Source organism: Mesoplodon mirus, assembly GCF_964341445.2.
Source record: "Mesoplodon mirus genome assembly, chromosome: 11".
Lineage (NCBI taxonomy): Eukaryota > Metazoa > Chordata > Mammalia > Artiodactyla > Ziphiidae > Mesoplodon > Mesoplodon mirus.
The window spans coordinates 35840456-35857389 of NC_138987.1; the positions used below are offsets into that span (position 1 = coordinate 35840456).

Consider the following 16934-nt stretch of genomic DNA (forward strand, 5'->3'; position numbering starts at 1 on the left):
CGGCAGGTGGCTCACAACCCTCTGCTGATTAGCTCTGGGGGTGGGGCAGTTGCTGGGAAATGGGGGAGATGGGAGCTGTTTGCACAGGCGCTGAGCGAGTGGTGAGGTCTGGCTGTAGGTGGCTGGAAGGGGGGCTGGTCGGGGTGCCAGGCTGGGGGTGCAGAGGTGGCCTGGGTATGGGAGTGGGCTCAGTGGCAGCATCAGGGTGACATAGAGAAGTGTGTGTCGTCGGGGTTTTGAGAGCCTGCAGGGCCGGGCACTCACCGTGGAAGGCCCGGAGGTAGTTGTTCCCCAGGTACACCAGGTTCTCCAGGGCGGGGTTGAACTGCTCCATGATGCTCTGGAGTCCAAGGGTGATGGGAGGGAGGGTGGAGATGGGGAGAGGAAGACTGAATGATGGGCCTCAGGATCAGGGCACCCCCAACCCCAGTGAGAAGCCTGACTCGTGGGAGCCCACCTAGAAACTTGGAGTCACCCAGAATTCTGGCTCTCGGCTGCAAGGACCTCAGAGGCCAGGATCCAGACCGGGGTCCCCTTGGCCGGCTCCAGATCACCACCTGCCCAGAGGGAACTTGCACCTGGAAGGTTCTCCTCCCACTGGCTGAAGCCTGTGGTCTGTCACAGCGCCCAGCTGGGCGTGGCTCAACGCTGCCTTGAGTTCAGCCACCTCAGGGGCAAGGGCAGACCTTGCCCTGCTCAAAGAAGAGCCCCTGGGGAGCAAGACTGTGGCCGGGTCCCTTGGGCCGCTGCAGGCCATGGCCAGCTGGAGAGCACTCTGGGTAGAGGACTTAGACTTGGGTCTTGATTCAAATCTCAGCAGCCCCTCTTCTTCCCTTGGTGACTTTGAACTAGCTGTTTGGCCTCTCTGGCCTCAGTTTTCTTATCTATCACATGGGGCGATTATTTTCTACCCCAAAGATAGGGTGTTGTGAGGTTTACATGTTGAAAGCGTCCTGCACACAGGAGGTGCTCAGTAAATGTCTATGGAGACTGCAGCAACCCCCCTGGAGTCGAGTAGAAAGTTTGAGTGAGCGGCTCAGAAACCAGACAGAGACAGGGAGACACAGAGAGAAAGAGACAAAGAGAGACTCCCCTACCCTGGGGTGGCCAGGTGGCTCTTCGGGCAGGGCCCCTGCTCCCAGCTAAGGCCACCCTGGGCCCTGTCCTGCTTCATCCAGTGTTTGGGAGTCTGTCTCAGCAGTCCTGTCACTCACTGGATGAACCTGTGCTCTGGGAGCCTCAGGTTGGGGCTGGAGTGGCCGACTGCCCCCAGGGATGCCCACCCCCATGCCCACTGCTCAGCTCAGCCTGGTTCTGGGCCTTCTTTCCTGGAACAAACTGCTGCTATGCTCACTCTCTGTCCTCCAGAGCTGGCCGACCTTCGAGCCCTGGGAGCGGGGGCGGCAGCCGGGGCCTGGGCCACGCACACACTCACCTTGTAGATGGCCATGGTGGACCTGTAGAACTGGTCCATCTCGGGGGCCATGGAGTGGGTGCACCCGGGCACTGAGTAGAAGGCTGGTGGCACTAGCAAGGCTGGGAGCACTGGGGGTCGGTACCCTCCAATGCCCACTGCTCAGCGGGCTGTGAAGGAGGCTGCAGAGTGGGACCTGGAGATGGAGGGCTGGCCAAGGAGGAGGTGGCAGCTTAATTATTCACCAGCCAGGGATGTCAGAATGCGATCTGGGGCGTAACCAGACCCGGCGGGGAAGGCATTCTGTGACGCGGGCGGGTTCGTGTGACCTGCGCTTCAATTATTTACCCCTCTGAGCCGCGGACTGGTGGGCACGCGTGGATGGCCACTCTCCCGGGTCACCTCCTCTTCAAGGAAGAGCCTTTCCCAGGCCAGCAGGGACCCCTAGCTCTGAGGGACCCCCGCCCTCCCACCTGCCTACACTGGGCAGTGCCCACCCTATTGGGCTCGAGCTGTGCAGTGACCACCCCCGGACCCTCCCTGGAAGTCCGTCCCTGCAGGCGGAAGGCACCCATGGCTCGTCACTGTTCTCAGGCCCCCTCTCTACCCTGAGCCCCTGAGACCTGCAGCCCAGGGGCTGAGGCTCCTACGCCCGCTGCCACCCGCCCAGAGACGTGACAGCACAAACCATGGAGTCGCACAGACCTGCGGGCACGCTTTGGCCCTGGTCACTTGCTGTGTGACGGTGCCCGAGCACCCTGCCCTCTCTGGGTCTCATCCCCTCCTCTGGCAAGTGGGGCTCTCCCTCGCCCTCCACCGTGGGGCAGGCAGGCCTGGCGGCCGCCTCTGCACACCCTCAGGCCCTGATTTGGAGAAGCCTAAAGAGAGGAGGTGTCCCTGGCTCGCGGAGCCTGGTAACCAGAGCTTCCATCCGTCTGCATGGGCACAGGCAGGTGACAGCCAAGGCTGAGGGGGGCTGGCGGGTGGGGGGCACTCACGCCACAGTGCACACAACACAGGCAAACCAGATTTCAACCATTTATTTCACAGTTTGGGGTAGTCCCTGGAGCCCCTCTCCAGTCATAAACCACTTTCTGTCGGGAAGAATAACTGAAGTCCCAGGAGTGACTTTGAGAGCTGAGGAGGGCTCGTGGGTGGGCGGCTGGGGTGTGTGGAGGGGCAAAGTCGAATGGGACACCCCACTCCTAGGTTTCCCCTCCCGATGGGGTGGTGATGGCCCGTTTCTCTGGCTGCACCCCCCAGCGGAGAGGGCAGAGGGTAGAAGGGGTCTCTGTAGCTCCAGGGGCCCGGGAAGAACCTGGGGCCCTCTGGGAGGCCTTAGTGTTTGAGCTACCCTGGGGGTCAGGGAGCAGCCTGAGTGAGGCTTGAGGCTTTCTAAGCTGGAAGGACACAAAGTGCCAGCAGGCGGGGACAGAGGGGGAGAGAGGCCTGAGGACCAGCCCTAGGCAGGAAGCCCGGTGCCCCGCTAGGCCGGGTCTGTGGACACAGAGCCACCTGGGCCTGGCTCTGCCCAGCCTCCCAGCTGGGCCTGGGTGGGCGGGGTGGGGTGGGGATGGTTGGGGGCCCGGCGGCCTCACGGTGAGAGCAGCAGCTGGATGAGCTTCTGGAACTGCTCCCGGTGCTCGTAGATGTAGACCTCAGTCTCCCAGAGGGCATTGACCAGCACCGTGTCATTGACCTCGTCCAGCATGATGTCTGTCCCCAGCTGGGGATTCAGTCTGTCCGGGTCAAGGAGGAGGGGTCACCCCCAGGACACTTGGCCTGGGTAGGGGATGAGAGCTAGGACTGGGGCGGACTCGGGACACAGAGCAGCTCCTTGGGGAAAGGGAAAGTCCAGGCTGGGGACTGGGGCCAGCAGAGCCCTCACCTGAAGTACTGGATGCCAACCATCTCGCACCAGGCCCGGGCCCGGTCCACGGGCCGCCCATCCGGATCCGTGCACTGGTAAGAAGCAGCCTCTGTGAGCGTCCAGCACACACCACACACACAGCCCCTGCCTGGGGTCCCCAGGTTCCAGGTTGGCTTAGCCCCCTAACAGCAGAGTGACTTGGGGCAAATCCCCCTTTCTGGGCTGCAGTGACTGCAGAGGGGCATGGTCTGTGGCCTTGACAGGTGGCTCGGCAGCGTTCAGGGTCAGTGAGCATGGAGGGGCTGAGTGGACAGGCCTCCACCTCCCTGCCCCCTTAGCTTTTGTCCATCTGACATTCTGGGCTTCCACATGGGCTGTGTTTAAAGGAAGAAATCCACAGCTAAAAAATGCTTGAAAATCCCACTGGAGGTGGTCACCGAAGGTCCCTGCCAGCATTGAGACACTGTATATAGGGGAAGGGGAACCCCCCCTGCCCTGAGCTGGCTGAGGAGGATCAACAGAGCCCTGCCATCCCCATGACACCCAGGGTCCCACGGGAAGCCTCATCCTGGGGCTGAGATCCCGAGGGAAGTGGGCCTGGGGAGGGGTCCATACTCACACAGTCCACCACCATCTTGCTCAGTTCCTTGGCCCCAAAAACAGTCTTGGCCAGTTCCCAGGGGTTGCTGGGACGGAAGACGTCCACACAGGTCACAGGCACCTGCGGGGACCTCCCTGTCCCCAAGGAGACGACAACGGAGAGTTTCTTCACCTTGTTGCCCTGACCCTGTTGGGACAGGACAGGTCAGAGGAGGCCTGCCCCACAGATCGGGGGCACCCAGGGGTAAGAGAGAGGTTCCCTGGGGGATTGTGAGGAGGAGTACAGGCCTGTGGCAGAAGCACAGCCTGTGTTGCCTCTCCTTTGCTTCGGAACACGTTCTCCTGCCAATCTTCTGGGCGACCTCGGCAACCCACCTACCCAGGCTCCCCATGCACTCAGACGGGTGATGTTTGAGAACCCTTCCCCATCCCACAGTCTCTCACTGATTCCCTCTTCCTCCAGGAAGCCTGCCCTTCCACATCTGGCCCCTAGAGGGCGCCCACCTCCCTGCCGCCTGCAGCTTCATCAGGGGCTTGGTGATGACCGCAGTGACAACTACAGCCAACAAGGATGGGGCACACTCAAGGTCAGGCGCTGTTCTAAAGGCTTCACAGATAAGAGGCCACGGAAGCCTCACTGACAGTCCCCAGGCAGGTACTATCAATAGCCCTGGACAGTGGTTGAAGTGAAGCATGGGCAGAGACAGGCCCCAGACCCAGAGGCCCCTGCACCACACTGCTTCTCCTAACCTGAGTGGGCCTTGCCCACCTCTGCACTAAGCTCCTCGGGCTGAGGGCCGCTTCTCTTCCTCTGGATCACTGACTCTGCACTGCCCCATCCCCAAAGGCCTCAGCATGGGCTCCCCTCCTCTGTGAGCCCTTTCTGAGCCCTCATGTCTCTCAGCAGGGGTGATGCTCCTAGGCCCCTGCACAGTTCTCTGTCACAGAACCTAAAACACTCGGATGGATGTGTTCTTGTTTATGGACTGTCTCCCCTAAATGCGAGCTCCCCAAGGGCAAGCGTGTGTCTCCAGGCCGGGCAGCGTGGCTAGGCCTGTAAACTGGCACATACTGGTATGCATGCTGTCCTCCCCACAAACAGCAGATGCTGTTAATTGATTATAACACCCTTCACCACCTAGTCCGGATTGGGCCTCAGAATCCCTCTTAGCACAGTGCTTTGGGCAGACACCACCAATCAGGCACGTTCGAGTGTGACATAAAATTGCTGTTAAGTGCACAAATGAATGAACGCATGAAGAAAAGCCATTTGCTCTCCCAGGAGTCAGCCCAGAGTACAGTCAAGGTTTGCAGAAACAGGAGAGGCCGCTGTGGGCGGTCACGTCCAGCCCCTCCAACCTGAGGTGGCTCTCACCTTGCGGATCAAGTCCTGGTTGTACTCATGGATCTCCGTCATGGCGTCCAGCGTGGGGTTGTTGGCCAGCAGCCCGCCATCCAGGAAGCGCCCGTTGGGCCGGAAGTAGGTGGGGGCTGCCCCACTGCTCCGGGCTGCCCGCCACACCAGCTGCTCTGGGGGTGGGGGAAGAGGGGGTCCAGTGGCACAAGAGATGTGCGTTTCAGATCTAAGGGTGTGTGTGTGTGTATGTGTACACGTGGCACTGTGGGAAGAGGGTGAGGCTGGGGACTCTTCAGAAGCAGGACCGACAGGCCATGCTGTCTGGCCCCGCCATCCTGGTGGAAGGCAGGGTGCAGCCTGCCTGATGGCTCCCTGGCTCTGCCAGCCCTCAGCTGATACCCTTGGGAGGGAAGACCAGGGCAGTGGGTGGGATGGTGGTGGGCTGGGGGTGCCTGGCAGCAAGCTTGCGACTCCCATCCACCAACCTGCAGCCTCTCGGGCCAATCACTTCCCACAGATGCATCAAACATGGTTTTAACCTGAGGGTTGAGTTGGAGGCTTTAGGTTAACGTTCTGGCCGACATGAGGCTCCCGTACACACTCTGGAGCCTCGTAATTCCGGAAGAGGTGGAGTTCAGCCGGCTGCCGGTCAGACAGTGTCCCTGTCAGCATCACCCTGGAGAGAAACAAGGTGCAGGACACTGAAGCCACTGACCCATCCGCCCTTGACAATCCACCTTTGGCAATTTTTGTCCAAACTGCCGATGCACTAATTCTTAAACTCAGCATTCCTACTTCTGGGAACCCATCCTAAGACACTCCCACATGTGCGGGGAGATGGGCACACACTAGGCTATTAATGGCATTAAAGCAAACGACTGGAAACTAAATGTCCACCAGTGGGATGGTTCATGCTCCACGGCTCCTCTGCGCAGTGGGGTCTGAGTCGCTGGAGAACGGCTGAGGTATTGCTTCAGGTACTGATGGATGGTGAGCGCCAAGATTTATATTTAAGTGGAAAAAGCAAGGTTCAGGACAGTGTGTGTAATATGCCACCATTTATTTAAAAACAAAACCCAAAAGACTCTATATATCTATCTGCTTGGTCAGAGGGTAACTCTGGAAGGACCCATGTGCAGTGAGCTGCCTCTGGGACAGGGGACTGCTTGGGGTCTGCAGATCCAGGACAGGAGTCGGGGGAGACTTTTCAGCATGTCATCTCTGGTACCTAATCAGTGTTCTACCATGTGAGTCTACAACCTATTAAAGAAGACTCCTAACTGTCTCAAGAGACTCAGACATCCTTAAATACTGAGGGGAGTGTAGACTGACACAGCCCCCTTGGAAACCAATATGTATTCAGACCCTTACAAATGTCCTGGCTCTTTTTTTTTTTAATTTATTTTCTTTATTTATTTTTGGCTGTGTTGGATCTTCATTGCTGCATGAGGGCTTTCTCTAGTTGCGGCAAGCGGGGGCTACTCTTCCTTGCGGTGCGCAGGCTTCTCATGGCGGTGGCTTCTCTTGTTGCGGAGCATGGGCTCTAGACGCACGCGGGCTTCAGCAGTTGTGGCACATGGGTTCAGTAGTTGTGGCTTGCAGGCTCTAGAGCGCAGGCTCAGTAGTTGTGGTGCACAGGCCCAGCTGCTCTGCGGCATGTGCAATCTTCCTGGACCAGGGCTCGAACCCGTGTCCCCTGCACTGGCAGGCAGATTCTTAACCACTCTGCTACCAGGGAAGACCTGTCCTGGCTCTTTGATCTGGGAATTCCGTTTTGGAAAATCCAGCCTAAAGTAATAATCTTGGTTACAATGAAAGCTTTTTGTTTAAGGCTATTCATGCAGTGTAATTTATTACAGTGAAAAGTGAATGCTCTACATGGAAATAATAGGAGGGAGTGCCTAAACAATGGAATGTTTTGCAGCCACTTCAAATTACACTAGCAAGGAGTTGAGACTAACACAGAAAGGTGTTTGTTACAATGAAAAATATAAAGAAAAGGGAACAAAAACTATGCATGGGAAAAAAAGATTAGTTTTCCACCTCTAAGAATCTTGTGGAAAGGTTATTTGAACGTACCTCTCAATGAACAAAAAGCTAAATGCTGGAAAAAAAATTTTTTTTGATCTTAAAAGCACAGAAGATTGGGCGATTGGGATTGACATGTATACACTGATGTGTATAAAATTGATGACTAGGGCTTCCCTGGTGGCGCAGTGGTTGAGAGTCCGCCTGCTGATGCAGGAGACACGGGTTTGTGCCCCGGTCCGGGAAGATCCCACATGCCGCGGAGCAGCTGGGCCCGTGAGCCATGGCCGCTGAGCCTGCGCGTCCGGAGCCTGTGCTCCGCAACGGGAGAGACCACAACAGTGAGAGGCCCGCATACCGCAAAAAAAAAAAAAAAAAGAAAAAAATTGATGACTAATAAGAACCTGCTGTATAAAAAAATAAATTAAATAAAATTCAAAAATTCAAGAAAAATAAAGCACAGAAGATCTGATAAGATAGAAAGGAAAGATGAGGGTAAACTCTGAGGATAAGCAAGAACTCACAGAGGTAAATGGAGCACAGACCCATCTCTGACCTGAAGGCAGACACCAAACTATCAATTTGAACTTCCATGCTGATGGCCTCATGGGGCCAGAGGGACAGAAGTCAAAGCCCAGGGTTCACTAAAGTTTAGGGATCTAATGGGAGACCCTCCCCACATTAGGTTGTAATCCCAAAGGGCTACCCCCTTGGATAAGGGTAAACCAGAAATAAACCTGCCCCTTTCCCACCCCTGGAGGCTGTGAGTAAAGTTGGCTGGCATTAAACAAAGAAAGGAGAAAAAAAAGAAAATCCCTGAAAATGTATAACCACAAACTAAACCTCCTACAGATCTGTAGTCTAAATTCACATCACCTGGGGGGAAGTTCCAAAACCTTCATGCCAAGAATTTAGTTACAGTGACCCTAGATGCTACTGTACGTGGGTACCTGGAAGATACAACATAAGACACTCTGGAGAAGATACCCTCATTCTAGGCTTCACAGAATCTGCACATATTTCTCAACACTAAGGAATACCACACAGTTCCAAAAAGGGTGGGGAGGGGGGCATCAAGAAATAAAACACCATGAATAAGAATAAGCATAAACAACACAAACAGAAAAACATACCTACATAGACAGCAGTTATTTGAATCCTCAAACAAAGACTGTAAAACAGCTATGCTTGGGACTTCCCTGGTGGCACAGTGGTTAAGAATCTGCCTGCCAATGCAGGGGACACCGGTTTGAGCCCTGGTCTGGGAAGATCCCACATGCTGTGGAGCAATTAAGCCCATGCACCACAACTACTGAGCCTGCACTCTAGAGCCCGTGAACCACAGCTACTGAGCCCATGTGCCACAACTACTGAAGCCCGTGTGCCTAGAGCCCATGCTCCACAACAAGAGAAGCCACCGCAATGAGAAGCCCATGCACTGCAATGAAGAGGAGCCCGCGTGCCACAACTACTGAAGCCCGTGTGCCTAGAGCCCATGCTCCACAACAAGAGAAGCCACCGCAATGAGAAGCCCATGCACTGCAATGAAGAGTAGCCCCTGCTCGCAGCAACTAGAGAAGGCCCACGTGCAGCAATGAAGACCCAATGCAGCCAAAAATAAATAAATAAAATAAAATTATATAAAAAAACCCAAACAGCTATGCTTACAATGTTGAAAGACATCAAACACAAGCTTGATAATATTTTCAGGGAATAGAAAACTATAAGTAATGACCTAGAAGATCTGAAGAAAAAACAAAGAGTACTTCCAGAAATTTAAATAAATAAATAAATTAAAACTCAATGAATAGGTTAAATGAAAAATCAGATAAAGTTAAAGAGAGAATTAGTGAATTGGAAAATAGGTAAGAAGAAATTATCCAGAATGCAACACAGAGAGATAAAATGAAAGAATATACAGGAGAAGTTAAAAGACATGAAAGACAGAAAAGCTCTAACATTTTCAACTGGAGTTCCAGAAGGAGAGGCAAGAGAAAATTAGGCAGAGGCAAGGTTGAACCAATAATGACTCAGGCTTCCAGAACTGAAGAAAGACATGAATCCAAAGATTTAAAAAGGCCAACAAATCCCATGCAGGATAAATTAGAAGGAATTCATAACTAGATATATCATAGTACAACTGTAGAACACCAAAAACAAATAAACAAACACATAAATAAAAGCATCCAGAGGAAAAAAAGACTACTTACTTTCAAAGGAGTAAGAGTTAAATTGAAATTGACTGCAAGTGTAATAATGGATGCTAAAAGGTATAGAATGATATCTTTCTTGTTCTACAAGAAAATCACCAGCCTAGAATTCTATACTCAACAAGAATAAGAGAGAAATAAAAGAATGTTCAACTGATAAGGGTGAAATACAACTAGTTTCAAATGATGAGAGTGAAATAAACCTATTTTCAAACAACTCTGCTAGTGGAGAATTCACTACCAGCAGACCATCTCTACGGGAAAGGCAAAAGAAGGTACTTTAGGCAGGAGGAAGGTGGTCACAGGAAGATTGTAAAGCAAAGAAGTGATACACATGTATACATACACACACACATATGCATACTCATATACATACACACATACATGAGCTGGAGCCAGCTCATACTGGCTTGTGAGAACCTATTGCTAAATCTCATGAGCTGGTTGTTAAACTGTTGGTAGCTTGAAATCAGCCATGGTGGAGGTATTTATGCCATGGGAATTGGCCAACACTACAAACCAGGGTTTTATCCTCCTAGAGATCTAGTTTCCCAGCTCACCGCTAGATAAATATAAATAAACCTCAACTTCAAAAAACAATATCTAGGGCCTCCCTGGTGGCGCAGTGGTTGAGAGTCCGCCTGCCGATGCAGGGGATACGGGTTCGTGCCCCGGTCTGGGAGGATCCCATATGCCGCGGAGCGGCTGGGCCCGTGAGCCATGGCCGCTGGGCCTGCGCATCCGGAGCCTGTGCTCCGCAACGGGAGAGGCCACAACAGTGAGAGGCCCGCATACCGCAAAAATAAAAAAAACAAACAAACAAAAAAAACAATATCTTCTGAGGTTTAAGAAAACAAGATAGATTTAAAATTCAGAAAAGTAATTAGTGGGTTGGCCAAAAAGTTCGTTTGGGTTTTCCCATAAGATGGCATGGACCTAGAGACTGTCATACGAGTGAAGTAAGTCAGAAAGAGGAAAACAAATAACGTATATTAACGCGTATATGTGGAATCTAGAAAAATGGTACAGATGAACTGGTTTGCAAGGCAGAAATATAGACACAGATGTAGAGAACAGATGTATGGACACCAAGGGGGAAAAGTGGGGGGTGGGTGGTGGTGGTGGGATGAACTGGGAGATTGGGATTGACATGTATACATTGATATATAGAAAATGGATAACTAATAAGAACCTGCAGTATAAAAAATAAATTAAATAAAATTCAAAAAAAAAAGAATGATTTGTGCCGTCCAAATTCTTCTGCAATTTTCTTAAAAAAAAAAATCCTTGATTATCTGAGGGGGGATAATGGTATCAATTAAATTTAGACTTCTATAATACACACTAAAAAAAAAGACAACAGAAATGAGTGCATAAATTTCAAACTATTGGGTTGGGGGTGGAATGTAAAGATTAAAACTATTCAGTAAATCCAAAAGAAGACAAGAAACACGGAACAAAATAGGATAGCATATGTCATCCCCCAAATATGAGTAATTATGTAAGTATAAATGGATCAGCCATATAAACTATTAGATTAACTATATGAAGGTTCTGATAGCCAAATCAATCAGCTAAAACAAACTTAACTAATTAAATAACTTAAATAAATATACTACTATGCAATAAAAATCTATAAATAGGCTAAATGCACAGATTAGATAAAGAACAAGTCCAACTACAGGCTATTTACAAGAGAGACATGTAAAACATAAGGATCAAGAAGGCTGAATTAAAGCATGAGCACAGACATACCATGAAAATATAACCAATGAAAGCTAGTATAACTATATTAATATCAGATAAAATTAAGGTAAAAAGTATTCTTAGAGGGCTTCCCTGGTGGCACAGTGGTTGAGAGTCCGCTTGCAGATGCAGGGGACACGGGTTCGTGCCCCAGTCTGGGAGGATCCCACATGCCGTGGAGCAGCTAGGCCCGTGAGCCATGGCCGCTGAGCCTGCACGTCCGGAGCCTGTGCTCCGCAACGGGAGGGGCCACAACAATGAGAGGCCCGCGTACCGCAAAAAAAAAAAAAAAAAAGTATTCTTAGAGATAAAGAGAGCTCCTTCCAGTCACCAGAAAGATTCATAAAAACTTAAATTTACATGTACTTAATCCCATAGTGTCAAAATATTAATGTAAAAATTGACAGAAGTAAAGGGTCAAAAGACAAATCCCCAGAGTGGAAGATTTCAATGTATCTCTCTCAGTAATTGACAGAAGAAGTGGACAAAAAAATTAGTATACATACAGAAGATTTGGAAATTTTAACAATGTTTCTAGCCAATATGACTCAATCCACATGTATATATATTGGCATTCAACGAAGAATCCACATTCTTTTTCTTTTTTTTTTTTTGCAGTACACGGGCCTCTCAGTGTTGTGGCCTCTCCCGTTGCGGAGCACAGGCTCCGGACTCGCAGGCTCAGCGGCCATGGCTCACGGGCCCAGCCGCTCTGCGGCACGTGGGATCTTCCCGGACCAGGGCATGAATCCATGTCCCCTGCATCGGCAGGCGGACTCCCAACCACTGCACCACCAGGGAAGCCCCCACATTCTTTTAAATTACACATGGGAGATCTACAAAAACTGACTGAGGAAGGCCACAAATCAAGTCTCAATAATTTTAAAGGACCAGAATCAAACAGAGCATGTCCCCTGGCTACAAAGCAATTAACAGCAAAAAGATAACTCGAAAAATCCCTAAGTTTAGAAATGCCATTTTTAATAACCTATGGTTAAAAAATAATGATACATATTAGAAAATATTTTTGAACTGAAAAATCATAATTGTGCTTATAGGCTGTAATTAAAGCAGTACCTGGAGGAAAATGTTTAGATTTACATACGCGCGCGCGCACACACACACACACACACACACACATAATATATATACATATATTATATAGTAGAAGAGAAAAAAACGCCAAAAAATCAATGAGCAAAACATTTATTTCAAGAAGTTAAAAAAAGAACAGCCAAATAAGCCCAAAGAACGTACAAGAAGGACTAAGTATGTAAGAGCAGAAATTAATGAAACGGAAAACGTACATACAATAGAGAGCCAATAAATAGCCCAAAGTTGATTTTTTGAAAGACTAATCCAATTAAAAAACTTGTAGTAGCAAGACTATAATTTGAAAAGAGGAGGTGTAAATAATCAGGAATGAAGAGGGCCATCACAGCAGATGCTGCAGACACTGAAGATAATAAGAGAATTTTGGAACAACTCTATGTCAGTAAATTTGAAGATTTATTATGAAATGGACATATTCCCAGAAAAACATAATTTAACCAAAACTAACTCAAAAAGACATTTAGAAACCCTGTATAGTGTTATAGCCATTAAAGAAATTAATTCCGTCATTAAAATTTTTCCTACCAAGCAAACTCCAGGCCTAGATGACCTCACTGGCAAGTTCTACCAAATATTCATGGAAGAAATAAAATCACTATTATATTAACTCTTCTGGAAAACAGAAAAAGAAGAGACACTTCCTCAAAACCAAAACCCTGCAACCTAAAAATGGGAAAGAACAGGTCAATCTCACTCATGAACACGGATACAAAAATCCTAAACAAAATATTAGCAAATTGAACCCATCAGAATCCTCTCTGTAAAAGGCACCAGGAATTGAAAGCAGAGATTCAAACAGTTTTGTGTATACCTGGGGGGCATAGCAGCATTATTCACAATAGCTAATAGGTGGAATGAATCAGATGTCCATCAACAGATGAATGGATAAACATATGGTCTACACATGCAATAAAATATTATTCAGTCTTAAAAAGGAAGGAAATTCTGTCACATGCTACAACATGGATGAACCTTGGGGACATTATGCTAAGTGAAATAAGCCAGTCACAAAAAGACAAATACCGTATGATCCTACTTACAAGAGGTACTTTGAGGAGTCCACTTATGGAGACTGAAAGTAGAACAGTGGTTGCCAGGGGCTGGGGGGAGGGGAGGAATGGGGACTTTTTGTTTAATGGGTACAGAGTTTCAGTTTTACAAGATGAAAGAGTTCAGGAGATTAGCTGCACAGCAGTGTGAATATACTTAACATTACTGAACTGTACATTTAAAAATGGTTAAGATGGGGCTTCCCTGGTGGCGCAGTGGTTGAGAGTCCGCCTGCCGATGCAGGGGACACAGGTTTGTGCCCCGGTCTGGGAAGATCCCACATGCCGTGGAGCGGCTAGGCCTGTGAGCCATGGCCGCTGAGCCTGCGCGTCTGGAGCCTGTGCTCCGCGACGGGAGAGGCCACAACAGTGAGGCCCACGTACCGAAAAAACAAAAAACAAAGAACAAAAAACAAACACAAAAACAAACAAATGGTATTTCTAAATACCAACCACAATTAGAAAATGAAATGTTTAAAAATGTATAATTTACAGTAGCACAAAATATATGCAGTACTTAAGAATAAAAATAACAGGTGTGTAAGACTGCTATAGATAAAATTATAAAACTGTACTGACAAACTTTAAACAAATGGACTGTTTTGCTATGTTCCCTAATTGGAAGACTTGGTGTTTTAAGATGTCAATTCTCCCCTAAATAAGCTCACAAAAAACTCTTATATATATAATAGATAAACAACAAGGTCCTACTGTATAGCACAAGGAACTATATTCAATATCCTATAATAAACCATAATGGAAAAGAATATGAAAAAGAATACATGTGTGTGTGTATAACTGAATCACTTTGCTGTACACCAGAAAGTAACACAACATTGTAAATCAAGTATACTTCAATATGAAAAAAATAAAGCATACAGATTCAATGTAATCACAATCAAAATCCCAACAGGATTTGCTTTTCTATAGAATCTGACAGTCTGGTTCTACAATTTCTATGGAAGCGCAAATAGCAACAAGTAACCCACATCTTATACAGCACTTCTACGTGCTAGGTGCTTTTTACATGCTTTATAAACACAACTTTTTTACTTCTCATGTAAGCCCCAGGAAGCAGGTAGTGTATTATTCCCATTTTCGAGAAAAGGAAACTTCAGGGTACATGCTCTTAACGACTTCTCTAAAGGTCCTCCAACAATAGTCCTGAAGAAGGACAAGGTGGGAAGCCCTGCTATAAACTTGCTATAAACACTGCAGAATAAGGGCTCCGTGGTCAAAAACAGACCCAAGAAGGACCCTGGACCCACTGCAGAGGAAGCAAGGCCTGCGATGTGGAGAGAAAGACACACTTTTCACAGATGAGGCTGGGGAAACTGGTTATTCATGGGGAAAACAGGAAATTGGATTTCTCCTGATACAAAAATCAACTCCAGGTTGATAAAAGACCTAAAGGTGATAGGCAGATCGAGGGAGCTTCCCGACCTGAGACCCAGGAAAGCAGCTTCATGCCTCCAGTTAAGGAAGGGTTATTGAATGGATACAAAAAGCACAAATCATGATAAGGAAAACATTTCTAAATTCTGCTGCATTAAGAACATCTGCTCATCAACAAAACACCATAAGGAGAGTGAAAAGACAAGCCTAGAGTGGGAGAAGAGATCCATCAAAGGACTAGTTTTCAAAATATAAAAAAGAGAATTAAGGGCTTCCCTGGTGGCGCAGTGGTAGAGAGTCCGCCTGCCGATGCAGGGGACACGGTTCGTGCCCCGGTCCGGGAAGATCCCACATGCTGCGGAGCGGCTGGGCCCGTGAGCCATGGCCGCTGAGCCTGCGCGTCCGGAGCCTGTGCTCCGCAACGGGAGAGGCCACAACAGTGAGAGGCCCGCGTACCGCAAAAAAAAAAGAGAATTAAGAAGCCTCATAACCCCCAACACACAACCCAATTTTGCCAAAAATGGGTAAAACACTTGAATAGGAACTTTATAAAAGAGGAAATCCAGATGGCCCCTAAACATATGAAAAGGTGTTCAACCTCACTGGTAATCAGGAAAATGAAAATTCCAATCAACAGAGCCAGTATCTTTCACCCCAGATTTATAAAGACAAAAACGTTATAAAGCTAAATTGGTTTGACAATAACCAATGTTAGCAAGATTGCAGAGTGCCAGGAACTCTCAAACATGGCTAACGGGAGTGGAAATAGAAACCACCACTTTGGAAAACAGCTGGGCAGAATCTAAGGGTTGAGGCCAAGCAGACTTGGCAGCTCTACTCCTAGGCATGTGCCCCACGGGGTCTTCTGATAAGTCCCAAGATGTCCACTGCAGACTCAAGAGGCCCAAACGGAACAACCCAAGTGCCCGTCGAAGGTACCTGGAGAAATAAATCGTGGGGGCATAGTCATATGAGCCCTGAGAATGAATGAAGCACAGCTTCACCCAACAGTAGGGACCATGCTGACAAATGCAGCATTGACAGAAGGAAGGATAACACACAAAAGGATTCCGTCCAAGCCCAGAGACAGGCGGAACCGGAACTGTGCTCAGGGCTGCATTCAGGTGCCGAAACTAGACAGAAAGTCCAGGAAATCCGGGTCACAGGAGAATGGTTACCTCCGTGGGAGGTGGAGGGAAGCAGGAGCTATGATGGGGGCCGGCACACACTCAAGGGGCTTTTGGACTTGGCTGGTAGTCATATGTGGGTGTCTGCTTTAGAATTATTCAAGGAACTGTTTAATGTCCTTTTCTAAATGTATGTTCTATTTCACTATAAAAAAGAAAAAAACTGTCTAGGATAAAATACACAAAAAATGTTTCTTAAAACATTAACTTTTGGTTAATAAATCATGGATATTTTCCTCTTCTTTTTACTTTCCAAAACTTCCAAAATTTCTTAAAAGACTATGTGTTATTCTTAAATGGAAAAAAAAAAAAAGCTTTACTATGAAAAGAAATCCTCCCAACTCTCCAGGGCTCGCTCACACCTCACTTCCTCCAGGAAGCCCTCCCTGACCACCTTGTTCTCAGTCCTTTCTCCCCCTTGCTTCCACGGATACTCAGTTGCTGAACACTTTTCAGGGGTCTGCTCTGGGGCAGGCACTGTGCTAGACGCTGGGGCAACAGAAAAACAAGGCAGCCACGTTCCTGCTTCATGGAGCTCACAGTCTGGCAGGCGAGTCAGGCATTAGGCAGACAATAATGTAATTCCAGGATGGGAAATAAATACTACAAAGAAGTGGTGGTGCTGAAGGTTCTTCTGGAACCTCTTAATAAGCACATGCTGCTTTGCGTGGCTGCCATTTTTTTAGGTCACTTATCTCCTAACCAGATCGTAAGCCTTCCCACCTGATGGTTGCATCACCCCATCACACACACACACACACACAGGCAGTGCCGGGGGCAGAGCTGTGCTCAGCAAGTGTGTGTGTGAGGGACGAGAACCAACCCCCTTTGACCCAGGGATGTGCTGGTTGGGTGGAAAAACATCAGACATGGGTCGAGGGTGTTCTGCACCTGTGTTCCCCAGCCGCCCCCCCCCCCAATTCAGCTTTAATCAGACCAGGGCAGGGAGCCCTCTGCTGCCAGGA

General features: G+C 48.7%; 2 protein-coding genes across 17 annotated transcripts in view; both read right to left on the reverse strand.

Moving 5' to 3' along the window:
• BAIAP2L2 (BAR/IMD domain containing adaptor protein 2 like 2) overlaps nucleotides 1-1581 on the reverse strand; it is a 28295-nt gene extending 26714 nt beyond the window's left edge. The window contains exons 1-2 of one of the 2 annotated variants that reach the window (XM_082636110.1): nucleotides 1436-1581; nucleotides 265-340 (exon numbers count right to left, since the gene is read on the reverse strand). In XM_082636110.1, coding sequence (XP_082492236.1) covers nucleotides 265-340; nucleotides 1436-1486 — 127 coding nt within the window. In that variant the 5' untranslated portion in view covers nucleotides 1487-1581. Of the gene's footprint in view, nucleotides 1-264; nucleotides 341-1097; nucleotides 1172-1435 lie in introns of those variants that run through there. The other variant, XM_082636111.1, reaches the window with a different exon arrangement.
• An 858-nt stretch (nucleotides 1582-2439) lies between these two features.
• The window catches only part of PLA2G6 (phospholipase A2 group VI), a 53280-nt gene continuing 38785 nt past the window's right edge, over nucleotides 2440-16934 (reverse strand). For 12 of the 15 annotated variants that reach the window (XM_082636362.1, XM_082636364.1, XM_082636356.1 and 9 more), the window contains 5 exons: nucleotides 5781-5917; nucleotides 5260-5414; nucleotides 3904-4071; nucleotides 3303-3376; nucleotides 2440-3153 (listed from right to left, as the gene is read on the reverse strand). In XM_082636362.1, the coding sequence (XP_082492488.1) occupies nucleotides 3009-3153; nucleotides 3303-3376; nucleotides 3904-4071; nucleotides 5260-5414; nucleotides 5781-5917 (679 nt within the window). In that variant the 3' untranslated portion in view covers nucleotides 2440-3008. Of the gene's footprint in view, nucleotides 3197-3302; nucleotides 3377-3903; nucleotides 4072-5259; nucleotides 5415-5780; nucleotides 5918-12290; nucleotides 15722-16934 lie in introns of those variants that run through there. The other 3 variants (XM_082636366.1, XM_082636360.1, XM_082636361.1) reach the window with 3 other exon arrangements.